This window comes from Sus scrofa, chromosome 2 (assembly GCF_000003025.6).
Source record: "Sus scrofa isolate TJ Tabasco breed Duroc chromosome 2, Sscrofa11.1, whole genome shotgun sequence".
Classification (NCBI taxonomy): Eukaryota; Metazoa; Chordata; class Mammalia; order Artiodactyla; family Suidae; genus Sus; species Sus scrofa.
Window position 1 is genome coordinate 145,979,537 of NC_010444.4, and position 23,024 is coordinate 146,002,560.

A 23,024-nucleotide genomic window follows, 5' to 3' on the forward strand; every position below is an offset into this window, starting at 1 on the left:
TAGAATCAGCTAGCATTTATTGAGAGCTTACTGCTGGCCATACATTGGCTTTTAAGAATTCACTTGTCCAAGTTACGTCTGTGATGCAATGGGATTGGCGGCAGTGACAGGACACAGGCTCCATCCCTGGCCCTGCACAATGGGATAGAGGGTTTGACATTGCTGCAACTGCAGTGTAGGCCTCAACTGTGGCTCAGATATGATCCTGGCATAGGAACTCCATATCCCATGGGGCAGCCAAAGAAGAAAAGAAGAAAATAATTTCACTTGCCTTTTCTAAATCTGCCCTACAATGCTTGGTAGTAGGGGGGTTCCTCCACCTCCCAGACGGGGGGGAACTGAGCCTTGAGCATGCATGGGGTCTGCCGAGGTGATGAATGAGGTTAGTAGATGACGTAGCTGAGTATCGGACTCCAGCGCCTGGGGGTTGAAGCATTACACTGTATTTCCTCTTTTTTTTTGTCTCTTTGCCTTTTCTAGGTCTGCTCCCGCGGCATATGGAGGTTCCCAGGCTAGGGGTCTAATCGGAGCTCTAGCCGCCGGCCTACGCCAGAGCCGCAGCACTGTGGGATCTGAGCCACATCTGTGACCTACACCACAGCTCACGGCAACGCCAGATCCTTAACCCAGTGAGCAAGGCCAGGAATTGAACCCACAACCTCATGGCTCCTAGTCGGATTCGTTAACCACTGAGCCACAATGGGAACTCCTATATTTCCTCTGATGCAGTAGGCCATCGTTAGTGTCTCTCCCTCAGTGAGCTTGGCTGCTGGGCACTCCTGTTGCAGCCCATCCTGTGTCCTGCATCTTCTAAAGACATGGTTGTGGATGCTTGTGTGTTTGTGTTCAGGTGCTGTGCTGCTGCTCCAAGCTGAGCTGCCTGGCATTAATCCCTTGGGTCCTGTGCTTCCTCGCAGGTGAGCCTTCTAGGTGGTCATCCTCGCACTGTGATTGCTGCTGCAAGAATGGCAAGGGTGACAAAGAAGGAGAGAGTGGCACCTCTTGCAATGACCTCTCCACCTCCAGCTGTGACAGCCAGTCTGAGGCCAGCTCTCCCCAGGAGACAGTCATCTGTGGGCCTGTGACACGCCAGACCAACATCCAGACTCTGGACCGTCCCATCAAGAAGGGCCCCGTCCAGCTGATCCAACAGTCAGAAATGCGACGGAAAAGTGATCTGCTCCGAACTCTGACTTCGGGCTCCAGGGAGTCAAACATGAGCAGCAAAAAAAAAGCTGTTAAGGAAAAGCTCTCAATTGAGGAAGAGCTGGAGAAATGCATCCAGGATTTCCTAAAGATCAAAATTCCAGATAGGTTCCCGGAGAGAAAACATCCTTGGCAATCTGAACTTTTGCGGAAGTATCATCTATAGGGGAGGGTGGGGGTGGGTGGGAGAAGAAACACATTGTGTCACCATTTTGAAATAAACCTCCTAAGAGAAATCCATATTTGAAAAGAAAAACAACTAACGATACCATTTGTTAGAACACAATAGCCCATTGAGGTACTACTGCCTATTTACCTAGGTCAACTTAATACGTCAATGCACAGGGTAGGCTTCTTTCCAGATGTGGAAGTATAAGAAAATCTCTTTTTTTTTGGGGGGGTATTATTTGTTTGTTCACTTGGTCTCATGTGCTGGCTGAATATCTTCTCTCTCATGAGTGTCAGCTAGGTAAGAATATCTGAGACGCCTTGGGAATCATTTATTCCAAACTGGGTTTTCCTTTCATCTTCTACCTCCCTCCTTTGAATGAGAGCATGGTAGAGATTTGACCCAATGGCATATATTTGGACTTTTCAACTTTCCTTTTCCTTTTGTTTATGTGGTCAGGGAGGCATGGCAGATTTATATGACTTTTCACTCAAATCGATGATGTGCCAGTTTATATCGACACCATTTGCATGAGTGTTTGTGCAACAGAAGCACAGTGAAGTATGTATATACATACAGGGCACAAGTCCCCAGGGCTCGGACCCCTAAGCGTGTGTTCCTGCTCCCAGTAGCACCTCTTAGAGTCCTTCAAACAAAAGAGCCCCTGCTCCTTTCTTAAAACCCTTCTGGGGAGATTTCCCAGCCTCTCGGCCACACTTCCTAACACTGAATAACCCTCATTATCAACAAATGGTCTTCTGAATTTCCAAATTACCCTCAGGCTCCATTTTACTGCATTGCTCTTTCTCTGCAATAGGAGCTGGTGGAGAGGAGCTAGTCCAACCAACATCCTTTGTATTAAAAAAAAAAACAAAAAAGAAAAGTTACTGCAGAGTGAACCCACACTCCGCCTTCTCTCCCCTGAGCTGAATTACCTCCCTCTCTCAGTGTTTGCAGAGCTCTTACTGCCTACGGTCGTGGTGTGATCTTTCCACATAAGTTCTCTGAATTCCTGTGTGGTTGTGGACGTGGGAACAACACACAGCACTTGAATGAGAGTCCAGCCTTTCACTTCAAGAGGAAACGGTGATCCACATCCCTCCTGATATTTTTTTTCAGAAGCGTTTGTTTTGTTTGTTTTGTTTTTTTAAGCTATAGTGCTTCATTATTCCTTTCTTGTAGCAAGTTTTGTTTGCCTTTGGATCTGGGATTTGTCTGTGTCCATCCTAGGATTTGACTGTCATTCCTCTGATGTCTGAGAGCAACCCAACTAGATAACGGGAGCTCTGAAATTAAGACTTTGGCTTTCTAAACGGTCTCTCTAGATTACATCCTTGACCCCTGTAGACACAGCCAAAAAGAAACTGTTAATAGCCATCTGTCTATGTGACTCTGTATTCTATTAATGCACCCATAGGTCTTTCATAGGTTTGTGGTAAAGGAGGATTAAAGGACAAGTTTTTACTTTCAGCATCCTCATGCATTTCAGTGGGAACTGAACAAATAATTTGTCCATCATTAATTATGTGCCAAGCACTTCTAATTTTTTTTTTAATTTTGTGTGTGTATGTGTATGTGTATCACAGGTAATAAAGGCAACTGGATGACATCTGTAGGAGGGAAAAATAATGACCAATTGCTTCTTTTTGAAACCTGTCATTGATGCACATTTATCATGTAAGAGGTTTGTCTTGATTCCTATTATTAGTACCCATTAGTACATGGATATATTTCTGAATTTTTGTAATTTTTGCCTTCACACCTGGGCAACAGAATCAGCCAATGTTTTCCTGTCTTAATAGTTCAAATTGAGTTTAAGTTTAACATAAGTAAAAATTCATTTGGGGAGTTGAGTTAGGAGAATTATAATTATGAATTTAAGCAGTGTTCTTCTATACATTAATACATGAGCAGACATTTGATCTGAACTACAACATAGCTTTGTAAAACCTACTAGCATGTCTTCATTCTGTTCAATATCTCTTTATACCACATCAAAATATCATCGTCTTAATAATAGAAGATTCTGCAAAGGATCATAGGAATTCATGGGTCAATAAGTTGAAGTGGGTGAAAATAACCCCAAAATCACATTGGCCAAGTGATCCTTATCATCCTATTGGAAGTGCTGACAGAGGTTTGGGGGTCTAAATAAAATGACCAAAATCCCAGCTTCCTTAAATTTCAGACCTGATTGTAAAGACACCAAAACAGAGACACGCTACTAGGAACTGAAGAACGAGTAAGATGGCGGTCAACCCACTACTCCTATTATCTACTTTAAATAGGAAATTAAACACCGCAAAGAAAATATTCGTGGCATTATTTCTCTGTCCTTTGACCTGCCATGAATTTTTTTTTCTTTTTAGGCAGTCTTTATTCTCCTGGTGAACACAACAAGTAGTGGGAAATCTATCTAATACAGTAATAGAATTTTTAATCTGGGTCAACTCTAGACTGACACTCATATAAAATAGTTCAAATACCTGAAATGACGATGCAGTGTACATTTGTGTTGTTGTTGGTATGGAGATGACAGCAGACCTGGTTAGTAAAAGGCTCTGCAGAGGCACTGGTCAGTGACATCTTCAGTCCTGGTTTGAGGGGAGTTCAAGCGAGGTCTATATGGCCTGAAACACTGGACATGATTTCTGAGTAAATGAGTTATAAGACTCAATGCTGTGGTGGCCCTGGGAGTCACTGTGAATCAGGCCCATTTTCCTGAACATAAAATAGTTTTAAGAACTTTTAGTTCACTTCTGAACACAACTGTATATATACATAGTTATATATATATGTGTGTGTGTGTATATATATATATATATATATACATATAGTTTGCTTCTTTAACATTGGTTATTACAAAGACCAATAATAAGAAACTATTAGCATCGAATGGGTTAAATAAATAAGGCATCACATATGCAGAGCCCCAGCTTAAGGTGCTACTGGCTGATTCTGCAGTGCTAAACTCCAGTGCGGTTGGGGAGATCATTCTCTATGGAACGTGGGTCTCCCGAAATCGGAACCATATTTATAAAGCCCTCCTACCCACTATCAAAAACAGAGTGATCTCTGTGCAGCAGGAAAGGGAGAGATTGGAAAATACCCCTGTTGGTCCACTGTGGTTCATGTGTTCTTCCTTCCCCTGCTAAGAAAAATAGGATGCTGAGACAAGGCCGTACACCTACACAGTGAAGAAGTGGCTTCAAAGTGTGCAGTGATGCTAACCTTTGTAATAGTTATCTTCCTAGAACTACATGCATGGTGGATTGTAATAAAAGGGGAATAATGCACACACCCTAAGTGTTCCCTTTCCTCTATTCCTCCATAGCTATGTCTACCCCTAACTGATTCATTTGGGGGGGAGCACATTTATTAAAGGGGAGCAAACATGGAATTTTTCACTTTTCCATTGGCCTTGTTTGATTCCAGGGGCACCTTTACCATAGGCACAGATGTAAATTGTTCTTTCTGAGTTCTCTTAGATGCCACTGCTTGTGCTTCTGGATGGCTTTTGCTTCTCTGGGCTTTCGATTCCTCTCTGGTTATCCTTGGTCTGTGCCAAGCAAACATGCTTCAGTGAGCAAAAGAAAAGACATATAAGGTGTTTTGCAAAATTACTTGACACCAGCTCCCCGAAATGGGAACCAAATTTTGATTCTCGTATATTTTCCTTTGTTACAATTCAACCTTCCAAGTGTGTATTTATGATTGTGGCTTAACCTAGAGCACTTAAGTGCTGGTGTTTTCTGCCACTGGCTGTCATACCATGGGGTTTGACTCTTCTTGGTCTTCCAGATGATCTTTCCTAGACTTAAGACTCTGTGAACTTTTAGGAAGACTTCTTTGTCACCTTCACCGAACATAGACATTTTCAAGGGGAAAATGAAGGGAGTGATTTTTCTTCCAATGACTTTGTGGCAGGCAAATGTTTCTGCCAATTCGCATGCTGGGTTATAGGTTTAGCATGGGCTGTTTCTCTCTTAATGTCTTGGTATTGTTGGCATCTTGAATCGTGATGACCCACTGTTCCAATGTATTTATTTTCTTTTATATTGTCAAAATAACACACTCGAAAAGGAATCAGAGTGAGCATTCTGTATGCTGAGTTACAATGGAGCTAGATGTCATTTGTACAGGACTGTACAGTGATTAATATCTGCAGAGAAATTGGACCAAATGAGACCTGCTGAAATAGGTTTGATTTATATTGCCTTCATCATCCCGATTTTGGATGAAATGGTTATTGCTCTCCACCCCTGCTGAAAGAAAAGAGTGTTAAACTTTAATAATCACAGCATTGTGATAAAAGCACAAAGCTTATTTGTTCAAAATGTTTGTTTTTCTCATCTCGGCACATACATTGGAATGGAGATTCTTCCGTCATGGACCTCCATTGAAAATTTTTTTTTGGGCAGTGTTTCCGGTACTCAGCATGCGTAAAATCATCGGTAGCACTTATAAAAATGCAGATTCCTTCACCCTAACCCCAGAGAGTCTGATTCAGAAACTTCAAAGAGGGCTAAGGAATCTGCATTTCAGGCTATCATCCTTAATGGTTTTGACGGGATGGTCTGTGGACCTTCCTTTGAGAAACTCTGCTGTTCAGGACTATGCAGAGGTCAAAGTATCTCTCGCTTCCAGTGGCACCTCCTCTCACTCTCTTTCCTCTACAAATAAGTCAAAGCATGCATAATTCATTATCTCCAGGAAAAAGACCCAAAGAAGGACACCCTAGGACTAGGGCAGAGTAGATTTCCATAATTTCTTTGCCCTTTGTATATATGTGTACTTCCCCCCCGCCCCAGACTGAAAGCCTGCAGCAGAGCAGTTCTGTGACTGGGTAGATGGGAATACATCTCTGAGTAGGATGTGTCCTAATGATACCCAACAGGGAGCAGAAATGATGACCTTTCTGAAAGCTGTTTATTTCTGGGCCCTTATGCACTTTGAGTCCCAGGAACCTCAGAGTGATCCATAATTTAATGATGTGTATGGCCCCAAGGAGATTCAGATAACCGCACATACGAATCACCAAAATGAATATAGACTGCTTAGTAAATTTAGCTGTATTTCACGAAGAAAATCCTGAGTCATCGAACTGCTAAATTTGTCCAGTTTGATGCAGGCAGGACTAGGAAACCCAGGTAAAGGCCCTGGACCCCAGGCATTCCCTGGTGATCTAGTGGTTAGGATTCGGCACGTTCACTGCTGCAGCCCAGGTTCCATCCCTGGCCTGGGAACTGAGATCCCATGTCAACTCCTGCACGTCACAGCAAAAAAAGACCATGAACCCCAATGTTCACTAACAATTCAAAGCAAAACCCGTGAAGGAGAATACATTTTAAAATGAGTGAATTCAAACCAGTGGTCAGATTCTGTGTGTGATGTCATGCAGTTCTCTAATTTTCCAGTTGCTTTACCTGGGAGAGATGGCCGTCCTTGCATCATGCAGAAAGAAAAGACATTTGGAAGTCTTCAGTGACTCCGTTGGTCCCTTCTATAGAACAGAGTAACTGCAGAGTACCAAATTCCCATATGCTATGAGAAATAGAGAATGAATGGCTTAAATTCATGCTTGTCGTGATGGTGAGTTAATAGTTAACTAAAGGCTACAACCAAAGAGAATGAAGACCAGGCAGTGACACTAATGCACTTCAGCCACTAATTAAGAATATCTGCCCAACAATTTTTTCTAAAAAAGTGTTAAACCCTATTCTGTTTCCTTTCTCTTCTTTACTTCCCAGGTGGGATCCCTTTATTTCCCACCTTCCTAACCTTTACAAAATGTTCTTGTCTGTGAACACATTTCGTTGTTTATTGGTTAAAGAATGTTTAGTTCCTAGACTGTCATCCTTGCTTTATTTTGAGAATTTGGCTTGAAAAGCTTTAAAAAAAAAAATGTGTCCCAGTCCAGTGACTATCAAAGGGTTTTCCCTGGGGGTGGGGGGGGAGATTTTTCTGTGACGCAGCCTTCTAAAAGCACTTAGAAGGATTGTGCCAACCAGAGGCTTTAGTCAGTCTCCTCTCTCAGCGAGCTCTTCCACCTTGTCAGTTTATTCTTAGAATCGTCGACCTTTAGCTGATTTACCTGCATTTGCACACGGAAAATCAGCACATCTTCAGACTCTCTTGCTACTGATGTTGGCTCCATCCATCACAGATGGAAGAGGATTGATGCCCAACTAAACAGTGCAGGGGAGTGGCTTTACAGTTGTGTCTGTTTGGGTGTGTGTGTGTATATGTGCACATGCACACATGCAATTTTTAGGTTGGTGGTGGGTCCGTGGCTCGTGTCCCTCGTCATGCTCTCCAAGTGCAGGGAAAAAGTCTGTGGTCGCAAAGTTTACCAGTTTTACCTCAGTGCAGTTTTAGGTCTTTATTTTGGGGTGTCAGCACTTGAGAATATTGAGTAAAGCTGGTCTCCTGATGGAAAATTCAAACATTACAGGTTTCTAGATAAAAATCAAACCCCTTTTCATTTATATAGCCACTTGTGGCATCTTAGTCAAAGAAAAGAAAAAAGAAAAAAAAAAAAAGAAAAAGAAAGGAAAGATACCTTGAAAGCTGCAAGGCACATGGCATTCACACTGATCACTAGCAGTTTTTCTCAACTGTATCCAGTGGTCACTGGTTTATTGACATGTGTGAGATGGACAGAAGCAGTTTCAGTCATGTTTCTGATTTGTGTGGATTATGTGCATTAAGGCAGTGGCTCTCCTGCAGGGTGATTTTCCACGGAGGGACATTGGGCAATGCTAGGGGACAGTTTTGATTGACATGTCTTGCGAGGTGCTTCTAGCATCCAGTGTGTAAAAACCAAGGATGTTGCTAAGCATCCCACAATGCACAGGATAGCCCTTGCAACAAGGAATTCTCCAACCCAGATGTCAATAGTGCTGAGGTTGAGAAACCTTGAGTTAAGAGTTGGCTCAAATTTTCCAAGGCATTCTTCATGTAAAGAAGGACTTCTGAGTCAAGAGATAGAAAGAAATGAACAGTGATACTTGGCACCACCTGAAATCTGTATAGGGTTTATTTGTTATCCATTTCTACAGATGTTAATGATGAGACTTAGAGAGAAAGGTGTCATTTTTCCAGGGTTCCCGTTGTGACGAGGCAGGCCTATAGTTTAGGACTCTGTCTTCCACGTAAGTCTTTTTCTGCCTCAGAAAATTGATACTTCAGTGATGTCACCAACCTTATACCAGCTAAATGTGTTTGTTGTGAGGCCTTTGGGAGCAGTTTCAGTTCGTGTGATCCCAATAAGGACGTTCTCCAGCTGATCAGTCACAGACAACAAGGTGCTCTCAGAAACGAAGCGGGAAAGGAGAGCAAGAGTGCTTACAATGGGCCAACCATATCATCATCTTTAGTTACTCTTTGTGCACTTTGTCCCTTTGGGCTGCATATTCCCCACTAAAGATGATACTTAGATATTGAAAACTATGGTCTTCAGACTCACACAGATGGCCCCCACACCTTGCTTTCAGAGATGGGACAAGTCTAGGCACAGGCCTTGTCTCCGGAGCCTTGGTATTTCATTTGTAGGTGCTGAAATGTCTTATTAGAAGACAGGACATGTTTTCGTTTAAATAATTTGGCATTTTTCTTTTAATCTATCATACCAACATCCCGATGCTATAATATAAGTCTGCTCATTCTACTTATATTTTGTACAAGAGCAACTGAGTATCAGAGGGTTTAAGTCAGACATTCTTATGCATTTGCTCATGCATTCATTCAGCAGGTATTTGTTCAGTGCATACCATGCATAGGTTTTAATCCACTAGGGAATCGAACTTGGGATGTAGAACTTGAATTCATGTCACCCAAACCCTAGGTTAACATTATTTATTTTTTTCCCTTTAATTTATTATTTTTGTAATGAGTTTTATTTTTTCCATGATAGCTGGTTTACAGTGTTCTGTCAATTTTCTTCTGTACAGCAGGGTGAGCCAGTTACACATGCATGTATACATTCTTTGTTTCTCACATTATCGTGCTCCATCATAAGTGACTAGTTATAGTTCCCAGTGCTATACAGCAGGATCTCATTGCTTATCCATTTCAAAGGCAGTCTGTGTGTAGCTCTGATCAATACTCTAGATTTATGGTTTAAATATTAAACTATGAATAATGTATAATGAGAATTTGTTGCTATGTGCCAGAAAGTCTACTAAGTGCTTTATATGCCTTATCTGATTTAGTCCCATCATAACCCAGTGAGGTCAGACCCCGTTCCTATCCTCTTTTTTATGGATGAGGTCAGCGAGGCTTAGAGAGGCAAGGTAGCACATAGCTTGGCAATGGCAGAGACAGATTTTCATCTGGGTCTATCAGACTCCAAAGACTGACAACTTCACCTCATGATATAAGCTCTTCTCTCTGTTTTCTGGATCTCAGCTCTATCGTCTCCTCTACTCTTAGCAAAATGTGTCCAGGATGCTTCCAGCCTGACATCCTTCTGGAAAGTCGCTAGCTCTTTTGAGTGGCAAGTTCCATTAGACATGCAGATAGAGGAAAGCAGATTTGGGGGTGGGGTATCACAGACTGTACCTTATAGTAAAAGCCCCATCTAACGAAGTTGTAGAGACCGTACCCTGTGAAACCAAAGTGTTAAGATCGCTTCCATGTCAGAGGTTGTAGCTGCTGGCTGTGCTGTTTACAGGTGACCAGGGCAAACTTCATGAGAAATAAAATAATGTGTGAATCGTGTGTGTGTGTGTGTGTGTGTACATGCATGTATCTGCCATTTTCAACTTTGACTTTTTAAACTATCTCAGTTTTTGTTCGTGACAGGTCAGGAATTCAAATATGATTGACTGCCCCTAGCATCTCATCATTATTGTTCTAAGTTGGAAAAAAGAGAAGCAGCTAGAGAAAAGAAACTGGACTGGATATGTGAGTGTGTGTGTGTGTGTGTGTGTGAGGAGTGTGTATATTCATGTGCTGTATATATGTGTTTATGTGTAAATAATGTGTATATATGTATATATGTGTGTACATCTATCTAAATCTATATATCTATATCTATACATTTGTATGCACACATAAACAAATCTTAGTTTGAAACTGGGATTTTGAGTTCGAGGGACTTCTTATAATTTATTTTTGATTTCCTAGATAGTGTTCTATAGTTCTAATTTCCGAAATTCTCTTCTCTCTGAGTATGTGTATATATCTATGGTACAGAGAATATGATTAGAATACCTAGGTTTAACGTACATGGATGCAAAACCAAACAAAAGTGCATTTAAGGAAAAGCCAAACTTGGATAAACCTGGCTTTCTTATTTGAACCATTTGTTGGAGTTTCAAACTATGTGTTTTCAAACTTGTTCATTAATGAACCACACACAACCCACCAAATTAATGTGATGATGTTCAGGATGAAAAGAATAAGAAAGTATAGCTCTTTAATAGCACAAATCCAGTGGTTTTCAAGCCAGTGGTATTTCACCTACCTATTGGTTAATTTACTATCTTCTTATTGATTTCACTTCATCATTCATGGTGGTCCCTGTGGCCTTACATATTTGTAGGTGGAGCTAATTATCTGTTTAAATACTTTAATGCTATGGTAAATAATTTATATTATGCATATTGTAAATATATACTAAAGCTCAAGGGCACATTGTAATAATAACCAAACATTTTCTAGACTTCTGCAAGTACCACTATAAGCCTGTTTATACAGATAACCAAAATAGTTGCTCCAAGAATGAACACCATAAATTTAAATGAAAGCGAAGGTTACGTATCTTTTTTGGCATCCTATACACATATGACCAAATGACTGAAACATGGGCACTCTTAAGGATATAGACAATTATGTTTTCATCCATAGCCATGTGCTTTGCATATGTTGGAGAATATGAAAACTGTTTTATGTCCACCTATGCAAACAGAGCTTCCCTGGTGCTCCTTGGGATCCAGTTGTACGCACGCAAGCCCATACCTTCAGAAAAAGCTTGGCTCCCAGCCCAGGGCTCAGCTGATCCTCCAAGCACAGACTCCTCCTTCCAAGGACCTGTGAGGTTTGCTCAGAGAGTCAGACACATTTGCAAACCTACTGAGGACGGTCATTCATTCTTTTCCCCCCAAAGGCTCCCTGCAGATGTGTAAGAGAGAAAATCAATCCTATGGCCATTCAATGCTCTAAATGTAAAGCTGCTTGAAGAAGGAGTGGTTGTTTTTCCCCAAAATTTTAGAGCAGAGGAGCAGGTTTAACATCGGCCTTGGCTGCAAGTTTTCCTATCATTTCCTTTCATTTATGTATTTTTATTTCAAAGGAGACTATTAAATCAAGTACATTTTGCTTAAAATATTCTGCTTAGTTTAGAAAAGGACAGAATAATATTTTTTCTTGTCCATTATGAGGGGTGGAGAAGTGGGGGTGCCAAAACTCCTCAGTACCCTGTTTCTGATATAAGGAGATAGATTCATGAATTACTGGAGTTGTGTCATACTTAAAACACACAGAGACAGAAACTTAGGGGAGCTGCATTGCAGAGTCCTATGGAAAGCTGTTAATGGGATCTTCCATTAGGGGGTCACCACTTAGATGAGAGAGGGCAACTAGCTTGTTTCTCTGATAGTATCCTAATCTGTAAAATCAAATCTGTGTTGACTGGAGGAATTGAACTAATGATCTTGGTTGAATCTCTATTCCCCACATCTTTCAGAACCAGCAAAGCACTGGATAGAACCTAACAAACAAAACGATTGATCCAAATAAAATCGACATGCTGAAACAGTATCAGCACTACTCTCAAAGCTCGTAAAGACCCAGTCGATTAGGACACCTGGGGACTCCTAGTGCAGCTTGCCAGGGATTATCAAGCTCCTCTTACATCCAGATTGGATGCTTTGAATGTGGTGTCACCATAGAGAGAGGAGTCTGAATTTTGCAGGTACCAACCCTGAGTGGTGATCTACTGGGGCCTTGCTCATGTTCCTTTTTCCTGACCTCATTCAAGTGCTTAATGACTTGGGTCAGTTTGTTGCACAATGATGTATACCAAGTGACACCCACTGAAATTACCTCTTCTCCTTTCCCTTGTACATAAGTGTAATGTCAAATTGTTTACAGGTTCTTTTTGTGTGTAATTGTGATAGCAGATTTAGCTCCAACTTTACAGGAATCTGTTTACTGGATGGTGTTAAAACGAATGTGCTTATTACAGTATAAACATCATTAATTATGGACTCACATGAATGCATGTCTACATGTCGTCAATTCCCAGCAGCTCGGTTATCCAGCAAGAAGTCTGCAGTCTGTGAATAGCAAATATGCATAAACTACTATACTCTAATAACTCAGTAACTGTTTTTACCTTGATATGTAACACTGTAGATTTTAGCCTGCTGTATTTCTTTCTTACTTAATTTGTTTTTTTGCGAGAGAAACATGATAAAAGATAGTACTACTAATTGTCCCAATGGAATTGCACACCGTGTTGGCAATCATTGGTCCACCCTAAAGGCACCTGCCTGTAGGTGGGACAATGGCCCTGAGCAACATATAAATATATACATACATATCTATGTATGCGATATCTATGATGCTAATTACTATCATCTATTCTCACTGCCAATGGAAACAAACTATTTTCTTTGGAATCATTGATGGATATAAAAAGTTAATTTGCTATTAACTGCTTTCATATTCTGTTTAGTTCTTAGAGTGTGGTAAATGATACAGGTGCAGTATCAGTATTGTAAAATTGTGTGGTGAAAACTACAAAAGTCATTCTGTGGATATATTTTAAAAAGGCAGATCAGAAACTATATTTCAGATTCTTGTGTGAATATAATTACAGAAATAGGTAACTATTTTTTATGTGTTCCATAAATGACTCCATTTCATATACATTGTAATTTAGCACCAATCATAATAAATCATTTGGTAACATTTAGTTGTTATAGATATCTATTTTCGGTATACATGAGAGACTGATGATTCAACATTATTTCATGCTAACGCAAGAGTTTTAGATGGAAGGTAATTACCATTGCAATTAGTTTATTTCTGGTTGGTTGTGGCAGCTTGCTGGATTGGGGTACAGAAGGAGACTTAATAAGCCGTTTATTTAAAATTCTTAGAATGCGATGACAGTGAGCTAAGGCCCTGCTGCTGCCTCTTTTTAATTGGGTGGCCTTGCACTTTTTCTTGGGCCTCCCCTAACTGAAGCTTCCTCATCGGAAAATAGGGAATCCAAGTAGCAGGCATGTCAGAAGGTATTTGTGAGAACCGAAATTAGATAATCCACTTAAAGCATTTAGCCCAGTATCTAGCACATTAAGTAAATGCTTAATAACCCCTATCCAGTCTTATTACTGTTATCCAAAATGCAGATCTTAAAGAGGAGTCTGGCTTCACCACTCTGAATATAGCTTTTATTTTCTTCTTTAGCCTTTTATGGCATAGCCTATAGAACTAAGCATTTAGTGTGTTTTTTAACCAAAGGAAAAAATATACAGGGTGAAAGGAGGAATTGTACAACTTGGGCTTTTGCTGCTGTGAAATATACTCAGCAAAACCCTAGTCCCATGAAGTGTGCTGAAAAAAGGAAGGGAATTGGATAATGTATCTTTGGGGAAATATAACCCTTTTAAACACTCCTCTTTGTAATTTTTTCATTGCTCTTTATTACATTTAAAGCCCTAAGAGTTACACAGTACAGGAACTTTCAAACTTTATTTAACCTAGGATTTTCCCAACTTTTCTCACTAAAGATGCTTCTAGTTCTAAAGTCCACATTTTGGAAAGAGCTAATTAACCCAATCTTCCCCCTTGTATGGGGGAGAAAGCTGGGACCCAGAGAGGGGCAGGGCTGTGTTGAAAGTGCCATAGTCCTGAGTTTAGCATCCCACCTGTGGACCTAGGCCAGGCCAGCCCCTCCTAAACCATTAGGATGGCGATGACGGACAAAGTCACGGCACTGATCTGAAAACCTCTGCTGAATTCACAACAACCTTCCAGCCCAGACCCGAAGTAAAGAGTTGCATAGGGGACTGAGGGCCAAGCCGGAGAGAGGTGAGGACACAGAGAACGGCGGTGCCTCCTTAGACTCGGGGCCCCCCTGAGATTCCTCGGGGGACAGCCATTGTGCCTTCTGGGGCTGCCTGCCTCTAGCTTTAGAGGTAGCTGTGCCTCGACACAGGTGCTGGGCCAGACAGTCCCTCAGCCCAGCACAGGGGTAAGAGCTTAAATGGACCAAAGTGATGGGGGGATTTGCAGGGGAGTTTTCTCCCTTACGCAGGAAGCTAGGGGCTTTCCTCCAAAAAACTAACAGGAAAACCCCTGAGTTGAGAAATTGTGAAGCCATTGACCGTCACAGCTCCAGAAACTGCTCATGCAGAGCCACAGCTTCATCAGATGCAGGTCACGGGGAAGGATGTTGCTTCCACAGTCCCAGAATCCCATAGACAGTGAAGGATCCACATGGAGAGGAAAACCTGGCTATAGCTTTAAAGGCTGAGAGACAGCAAGAGTCTGTCACCCCTGTTCTGCCTCATACAGCAGCTCTAGGTGTTCTCCAAATCAAGGGTCCCGAGAACACTCTAGAGAGCTCCTGATGTCCGGAGTGAGGACACAAGGCTGCTGTCTCCACTCACTTTGTAACATTTCAGCACCGAGGCAACGAAGAGCCGGCAATGGACGGTGCACAGCTGCTGTCCAAAAACTCGTCCATCTGACAAGCTGCGTTGAGCAGGACATGAGCAGAAGGATCACAGCTTTTGGAGTGAGGGCAGTGAAATAGGGAAAAATACCACCTTCTCAGACAATACGTCTCCTCCCCTCTAACTTCACCCAAAGGCTGCCTCCCTTCCCAGCCCTGCAAAGCCCTGGGAACCACAACAATCTTGGCCCCATCCTCAAAGGCAGCTGCCACTGAGACAAGTCAGGGTGGGTATTTATCCCTGTTGCGGGGGTGGTAACAGCCTCTGGCTGGGCAGAATACCATCAGCTTTAAATAAGCCAGACTCACCTTGCAAGGCTGACAAATAACCATGTGTCAGCAGCAAAGGCCCAGGAGGGCCGGATTTTCAAATGCTCAGAATCCCAGGGAGCTCCAGGAGTAGCCTGTGATGTTTAATCTCAGCACACACGCTGTGAGAGCACCTAAAAGAAAGTCTGGGCACCAACTCCATCTCCAGCTTGTTTTTCCCCTTCCTTTTCGCTCGCTGTATCCCTCTGTAGGGTAACACGAGACAGAACACCCCGTGTAAGGAAGATGGCTATTGAAATGGGTTAGCGGTTCCTCTGCAGCTCAAACGGAGGAGTTGTCTGAGCCTATGAACTCCCCAGTGGATATAAAGCCATTAAATGTGCTGCCTCCAAGATGGAAAATCACAAGTTGCCTGTGTCCTTCACACAGACAAAACTTTTCCTCTCCTTTCCTGGCCTCTCTGCTTCTGTCTCCCTGAAATTCTTTTTTTCTCTTTTTGTTCTGATTGCTCTTTGGATGTCTGATACACAGAGCAAACCTGTTAAACCACAGCACCCTTAGCCAACACCTGCAACTCTCACTCCCACATTTCTCTCCAGGACTCAGTTTCGTTGCCTGAGCTGTAGACGAGGAACTTGGGGGAGCTGCTTATATGAGCCATTTGCCGTCCCTCCTCTCTATTAATTTTCACCTAGGCCCACCTACCTGGTCTCCACCTTGGGGCATGAGCAGGGGGGGACAAAGGGGGCCTTGGCGACTCCTACAAGTTGGCCGTTTCAGATGATCTTTGTCTGCAAGGAAATAGCTGGTCTACCTCAGAGAGAACAAAGGACAAGGAGGTAAGTCAGATGCTGGTTGAGCCTTTCAAACTGTGTTGTTCCAAAGTCATTTTGAATGGGTCAGCTGTCCTCACCCTACCCGCTGACATGGGCCTCTCTGGAGGTGAGGTTGAGGCCCAGTGACTCCCCTTCTGCACTTGCCAGGGCTACAGCTTTGTTTCAGCAAGCCTGCTGTGCATTTCCATTTTCTCTCCACTGTGGGTAGATGGAAGGAATTGGCAAGGGGGACAGGGAGTCAACTAATTGGAGCTGGAGATGCTCACGCCACAGTTGACAGCAAATTGTTCTTTCTCCCCCTTGCCCCTGGGAAAGCATGTCCCCCAGTGCCCAGAAATAATAAACTGCCAATTTTTTTTTCAAAAAAAATAAAGGGATAGATGCTCTACTCTCTCAGCCACCTGACATTAACAAACTGAGAGGGTAGGATACTGGGAACCGGAGACTTTAATGACTATGAGGTCTGTGTACCTGAGGCATAAGAGAGGCACTGTTTTTTGTTTGTTTGTTTCATTTGTTTGTTTTTGTTTTTGTTTTTTTCCTGCAAGAGTCAATGAATAGCATGATAATTATCTTGATCTCCTCTTCAGGGAGCTACTACCTGCAGGTCAATTTCCAAAGCCCAGTTTCTCTGTTCTCAGTGGGATTAAGTGCACATGGACTGTCATCTGGCACCTTGAAGTTTGCAGTGAGTATACTTGTTCATCTGAAATGTCCAAAAGCAGAAGCAAAAGATCAGGATTTGGCAAGGATTGCGTCATTCTCCTCTCAGATCCATCTTTTTTTTATATATGTAATGATTTTTATTTTTTTTTCCATTCTAGCTGGTTTACAATGTTCTGTCAATTTTCTACTGTACAGCATGGTGACCCAGTTACACAAACATGTGTACATTCTTTGTTTCTCACATTATCATGCTCCATCATAAGTGACCAGACATAGTTCCCTTCTTTTAATGCACCTTCACATGGGTCTGTATAGCTGTTGAGTACTTTGCATTGATATTTATGAGGCTTTGAGGAAATGCTAGAAATACAGCAGAATAAAAATCAACAAGATAACTTAAAAACCTGTTGTTTCCCATATTTTGTAGTACTCTTTTATGCATAAGTAAATGCCAATGGAAGGAAAAATGTATAAGAAGTGTCTTCTTGTTTGAATGGGGGAATTGATGGTTTTCCAGTTTATGACATGCAGGCAATAATAGATCCCATCTTCGTAGTTCTAAGATAGTGAAATCACCCAAATGAAAGACACCTCTGAAACACACAAGACCTAGATCTAAGGAACCCTACAGGCAGCGCCGGAAGGCATCAATCCAAGTGCTGAGCTTTGAGGATGTTGCTATGGAAACCATGGGAAATAGACCTAAATGACAAGAGGTCAAACCGTTCTATCTCCCACATATGCGACCTAAGTTGTTTTTCATGGACCAGCTTCCTTGACCGAACCTCATGAGCCTGTCCTTCCTTCAGATCTTCCTTCGCTCTGACACTAGTGCTCTTCCTGCTCTGGTTATCTTATTGGAATTTCTCAGAGGACCCCAGAAAGGGGAGGGCTGGAGGCTTCTTCTCAAAATCTGACCTGGGGATAAGGGGCCCTGGCACCACCTGGGACAGGTTAGAGCTACAGAATCTTAGGACCACCCCCCTGCACCATGACTGAATCAGAATCTGAATTTCGCAGAACCCAGGTGTCATAGGCACCTTACAGTGGGAGAAGCACTGGTCTATAAGGTGTGGTAGAATGTCTAGACAGAGCTCGGAGGTGTGAAGGAGGTGTTGGGGGCGAAGGGATGAATGAAAGAGGGATTGTTCCAAGTGCGGCCGCGGAATTTGTGGCTATGGAGGTGGCCACCTGGCCAGTGAACATAACGCCTGCAAGAGGGATTATACTCGGCGCCAGAGAAAGAAATGCTTATTACTAAATGTATAAATTTCTTACATTGCATAGAAGATTTTCGTTGTAGAAATTTACCACCTAAATATAAATGAAAAGGATAAAAGTCAAGCCTAATTGCAACCATCAGATATAATAACAGTTGACATTTTACCCTGTCTTCCACTTTCTTTGTATATATATGTATATTTACTATATATATATATATATATGCGTATTCATGTATTATATATTATTCGTACAGGTAAAAGATTTATTATTAAGACTAAATTAGCTACCAAATATTGACTAAATGTCAAATTATATAATAATATATTAATATTATTAATTATATATAATTATTTAGGGGTAATATATTAATTTTATAGGGATAGGAATGTAAGTGCTATTTTGATGAAAGGAATGTAACTTTCATTTCTGGTTTATGACATATTTTGATATTTTATTCAGGTGAATTTTAGGAAAGATTGTTTTTTTATCAGTAATGTTAGGGTTTTTCTAAATGTTAAGATTGAAAGACCATGCCAAATATTGGCCAGCATATAGAGCCATGGGAACTCTCACACACTAATGGTAAGAATAAGGTAGTGCAGTTACTTTGGAAATCAGTTTAGCATTGTTCCCAAGCAAGGGATGGCTGCCCAGTGCCCCTAGAAGGCGATGCTGTGGAAGATAAGAAAGAGGTTTACTGTGAGGTCAACCAGCAAGGCTATAGAAGACACAGCTCCATCTCTCTCCTCTATCCAGCTTTGGGATGACATTTAAGGGGGTTGGGGAATTTCAAACCTGGAAATTTGAAATGTCAAGCCAGTGCATACTAAACTCCTGCTGTGCTAGAAGCTGGATTTTCCTTGAAGGACTTGTTGCTTTGTAACGGGCTCTGGTGACGACATTTCTGTTCAGTTCTGTAGACTGAAGATTCTTGGTTCTGCGGTCACCTGTGGACAACAGTTCCATCCTGAACATATGCAGCGGTGGTACTGTCTCTAAAATAATTCCAGGTTTGATTAGTCAACAACGTATGCAAGGAGGCTAAGTCTGTTCAAGCTGGGCAATGCGGTATGTGCTGTTTCAGCATTATCTGTTAAATATCAGTAAAAAATCTCACACTGGAAACAGCATAAATGCCCTTCCATGATGGGATTGGATGCCAACAAGAATGCATACTGGATGAGCCCATTTATGCAATATTCCAAACAATCAAAACTACATTCTACTGTTAGGAAGTACGGTGGTGGTTCCCATTCAGGAGGAGCTGAAGGATGAGAGCTCCTGGAAGGTCAGTAATGTTCCGTTTCTTGACTTGGATTATCAAATACATACTTCAGGACTTCCTGTTGTGGCTCAGTAGTACCGAACCCCATTAGTATCCATGAGGATGTGGGTTCATCCCTGGCCTTGTTCAGTGGGTCAGAGGAGCCCTAGTTGCCACAAGCTGCAGTGTAGGTCTCAGACCGGGCTTGGATCCCATGTTGCTGTGTCTGTGGTGGGCTGGCCGTTGAAGGTCTAGTTCAGCCTGTAGCCTGGGAACTTCCATGTGCCACAGGTGCAGCCCTACAAATGAAAAAAAAAAAATATATATATATATATACATATATATGTATATACACATACATAGATATATGCACTTATATGATTCAATAGAGCAGTTATGAACATTATTAAGTAATGCCATATGTTTTAGAATATTTGGAAATAGCTAAATCATCATTAGCTGTTACCATTTTGGTATATGTTCCTTATCTTTTTGTTGGTTTTACAAAGTTCCTTTTTTTCCTAAGCCTACATATATGTGCTTATTCATTAAAATCAACCCCTCTCCCAACAATCAAAAACCGTACACTAGAAAGGGAAAGGCCGCTGTAATGCCTCCTCACACAGGTGGTTCTGTTAAAATTTAGTGCTTATTCAGAAGGGGTTTGTTTTTTAAAGTAGATCTTACATTTTTGTAAGATAAATGGGATTCTGCTAATTTCAGATTTTCTTTTATGGCTTGTTTAGTTTCTCTTACTCATTTCCCATTCCAAGCTTCTCGTACACTAAACTCTATCCATAAAGGAAAGGGAGCCACCTTCACTTAAGTTCACAGCCCCCACCATCTTAACTCTAGAATGATGTGCTTGAGGATGAGAAAAGGGAAAAAGGAAGAGGGAGATGAGCTTTGACTGGGGCCCAGAAGTTGCCCTATAAGAAAGCTCTGTATGGAAGTATCCCACCCCTGGCCTCAATGACTTGCTCGTCTCATACTGGAGCCAAGAGTCATCCTTTGAATACTCAGAGCCATCCCAGGCCTCAGCTAGCCCGTTACAGAAATCTGGAAAAGAGAAAAACCACGAGCCACAGAAGATCCCATCTGACATCGGCTCCATGCACCCCTCTGCCCTGGGCTGTCGTGGGAGGTGGACTTGGATAAAAGCTAGTGCTCAGGAGGCCTTCTAAAGTCACGTAAGCCAGTGCTTCTCACTTAGTGCCAACTTTGCCCCCGAGGGGACCATTTGCAATATCTGGAGACAATTGCGGTTGCTGATGTGGAAGGCTTGATATTGGCATCCAGTGGGTAGAGGCAGGGATACTGGTTAACATCCTACAATGCATGGGACAGCCCCATGACAAAGAATCAACCAGTCTGAAATGTCAGTGCCAAGACTGAGATGCTGATATGCTGCTATGTGTGGATAAGTGAGAGAGAGAGAGAGAGTGAGAGTGTTCGGGGAGGGGTTATTTTTGTAGTTTTGTTGCCAAAACTCAGCCTCTGTCCGCTGGTACCAAATAGAAATGCTGAGAGTTTTGGGTGAAGTACAGAAAAATTGCTTTTATTGTTTTGCCAGGCAAAAGAGGCCACAGGAGGCTAATTCCTTAAAGACGGTACCCCTGCTTTGGGGAAGAATTGCATGGAGTTTTAAAGTCTAAAAGCAGAAAAACAGGATTTCAGATAAGAATTGGGATTGGGACAAACATGCATTCTTCTTTCTTTGGGGGAAGCTTAGTTGTCGAAGCTGGATCTTGGCATGATCGTGGTGGGGGTCTTCTGGGTTATTGCCTAGAATAACAGTGCTTGTAAGAAGGGCATATTGATCAGAGATTAGGGCAAACTAGCAAAGTTCCTGAAAAACATCAGGTGCTAATAATCTTTAACACACAGGGGATTGTGCTTAGGGTGCCCACTCTAACTCACAGGTGACTGTGTTTAGGGTGCAATGAAACGAGAGAGAAGCACAAGGAAGGGGTTCCAAGCCGTTCAATATCAAACCATTCATTTTTAAAAGAAGCATAAGGAATATAACTTTTCTCTTAGGCGTATATGTCATTATGTGTGTTCCTTGAGGAGGAACCAGGACCCTACCCCAAGGCTGCTCTATTTTTTTTCGGACTGTTCGTCTCGTCTTTGCATCCTCATCCTTCTTGATCAGTGATTGTCTGAACCTGACCCTTGGAACTCAGGGAAGGCCATGGAGGCTGAATGAGGCCAGTTTCCTAAAAACAAGAAACTGGGGACCCAGAATGGCTTTTGTGCCCAGGAACACCACAAGGTTCTGCTTGGTTACAATTTCAGCTCAGACCTGCAAACAGGTATGTAGATGAGTGGCCATGACAAATATTCTTCATCCACAGGGAAGCTTTCTTGATGGATGTCAGATGATTAAGTTCATTCCGCAATGAATCGTGGCACAAAATCAAACCATTCAGATGGATTGGTGCTGTGCTATGGACTGGGAGCACAGGCATACCTTTAGAATATGCCAAATTGAGTAGAATAAATAGAAACCAAGGCAGTCTTGTGGGAAACCAGCAAGTGTATTGTTCCAAAAAGGCAGTTTGGCAGCTACTGTCTAAGCTCCTTGTGAGACAGATGGAAGAATCTACAGAAAGAGCCACTCAGCTGAAACCATGCTGTGGAGGAGCAGACAGAGAGAAGCCTGGAAAAGGAACAGTGCTAAGGCTCAGGGAACCTGGATTCTCTTTGAGACACACAGCACTTACTGGGGAACTCTGGCAAGTTATTTAATAGCCTTAGAACTCTTCCCCTATCTTGTAAAACAGAGGAGGAAAACAAACTTTTGTTATAAATCTATTATTTACTAGATACTTTCAACTTTCATTTAGTCCTCATCATAGCTCAAGGAAGTAAATATTGGTATCTCTCTATTACTTGTGGGACTCAGAGAGGTTAAGTTACTTACCCATTGTCACAGAGCTAGAAAGTCACTTTCCATAGATCCTATTTCCCCAACCTGTAAAACAGAGATGAAGCATGCATTATTATGTCACAATTTATTAATTTAATGCATACAGCCTCAGAAGAGCGGTAGACATTTGATACATTCTGAGCCTTATTTTTCATCAATATTATTATTTTGACACTTCTGTGTTCAAAAACATGCTCTTTTATGTGTAAGAAACAGCTGCTTAGAAGTGACATTCACTCATCGTTATTAGATACCAATTATGAAGCACATGCACAAAGTTCCTTTGACATAAAAACTCCCCTGATTTTTCTGGCTGAATCAAGAGAGGCTCAGGTCCTGAAATGATGACCTAGGGACAAAAATCAGGCTTGCCCTGGCTCGAGTGCCCATTTACCAAGTAGGGGGCTCCCCTGTCTCCAGTCGGGGAGGCGGGAGGTAAATGGAGCTGCTAATAATGGCACTGAGCTGAGGCTGTCGTCCACCAGGAGCTCCCGAGTTGCCTCTCTCCTTGGTTATCAGGCTCGAGAAATACTCCCCAGGGATTCTCAGCTTTTAGTGGAAATGATCCCAGCCTGGGAGGATGAATAATTCGGTGTCAGCAGCGAATTAGGAGAACCATGAGTGTGGAAGACACTGTGAAACCTGGGACCTTAGTTGTGCTTAAAGGCAGCCCTTCGCAACAGGTGGTTTTACCCCAGGAATGCACTAGCACCCTATCCCACCAGCACCCCACTTCTACCAACACCTGTCAGGCATGAGTCACACCT

The 23,024-nt window shown here is 42.2% G+C and overlaps 1 protein-coding gene across 6 annotated transcripts in view; it reads left to right on the plus strand.

Moving 5' to 3' along the window:
• Positions 1–13,294, plus strand: part of KCTD16 (potassium channel tetramerization domain containing 16) — a 288,129-nt gene extending 274,835 nt beyond the window's left edge. For all 6 annotated transcript variants that reach the window (XM_021084953.1, XM_021084950.1, XM_021084954.1 and 3 more), the window contains one exon: positions 918–13,294. In XM_021084953.1, coding sequence (XP_020940612.1) covers positions 918–1,372 — 455 coding nt within the window. In that variant the 3' untranslated portion in view covers positions 1,373–13,294. The remainder of the gene's footprint in view (positions 1–917) is intronic.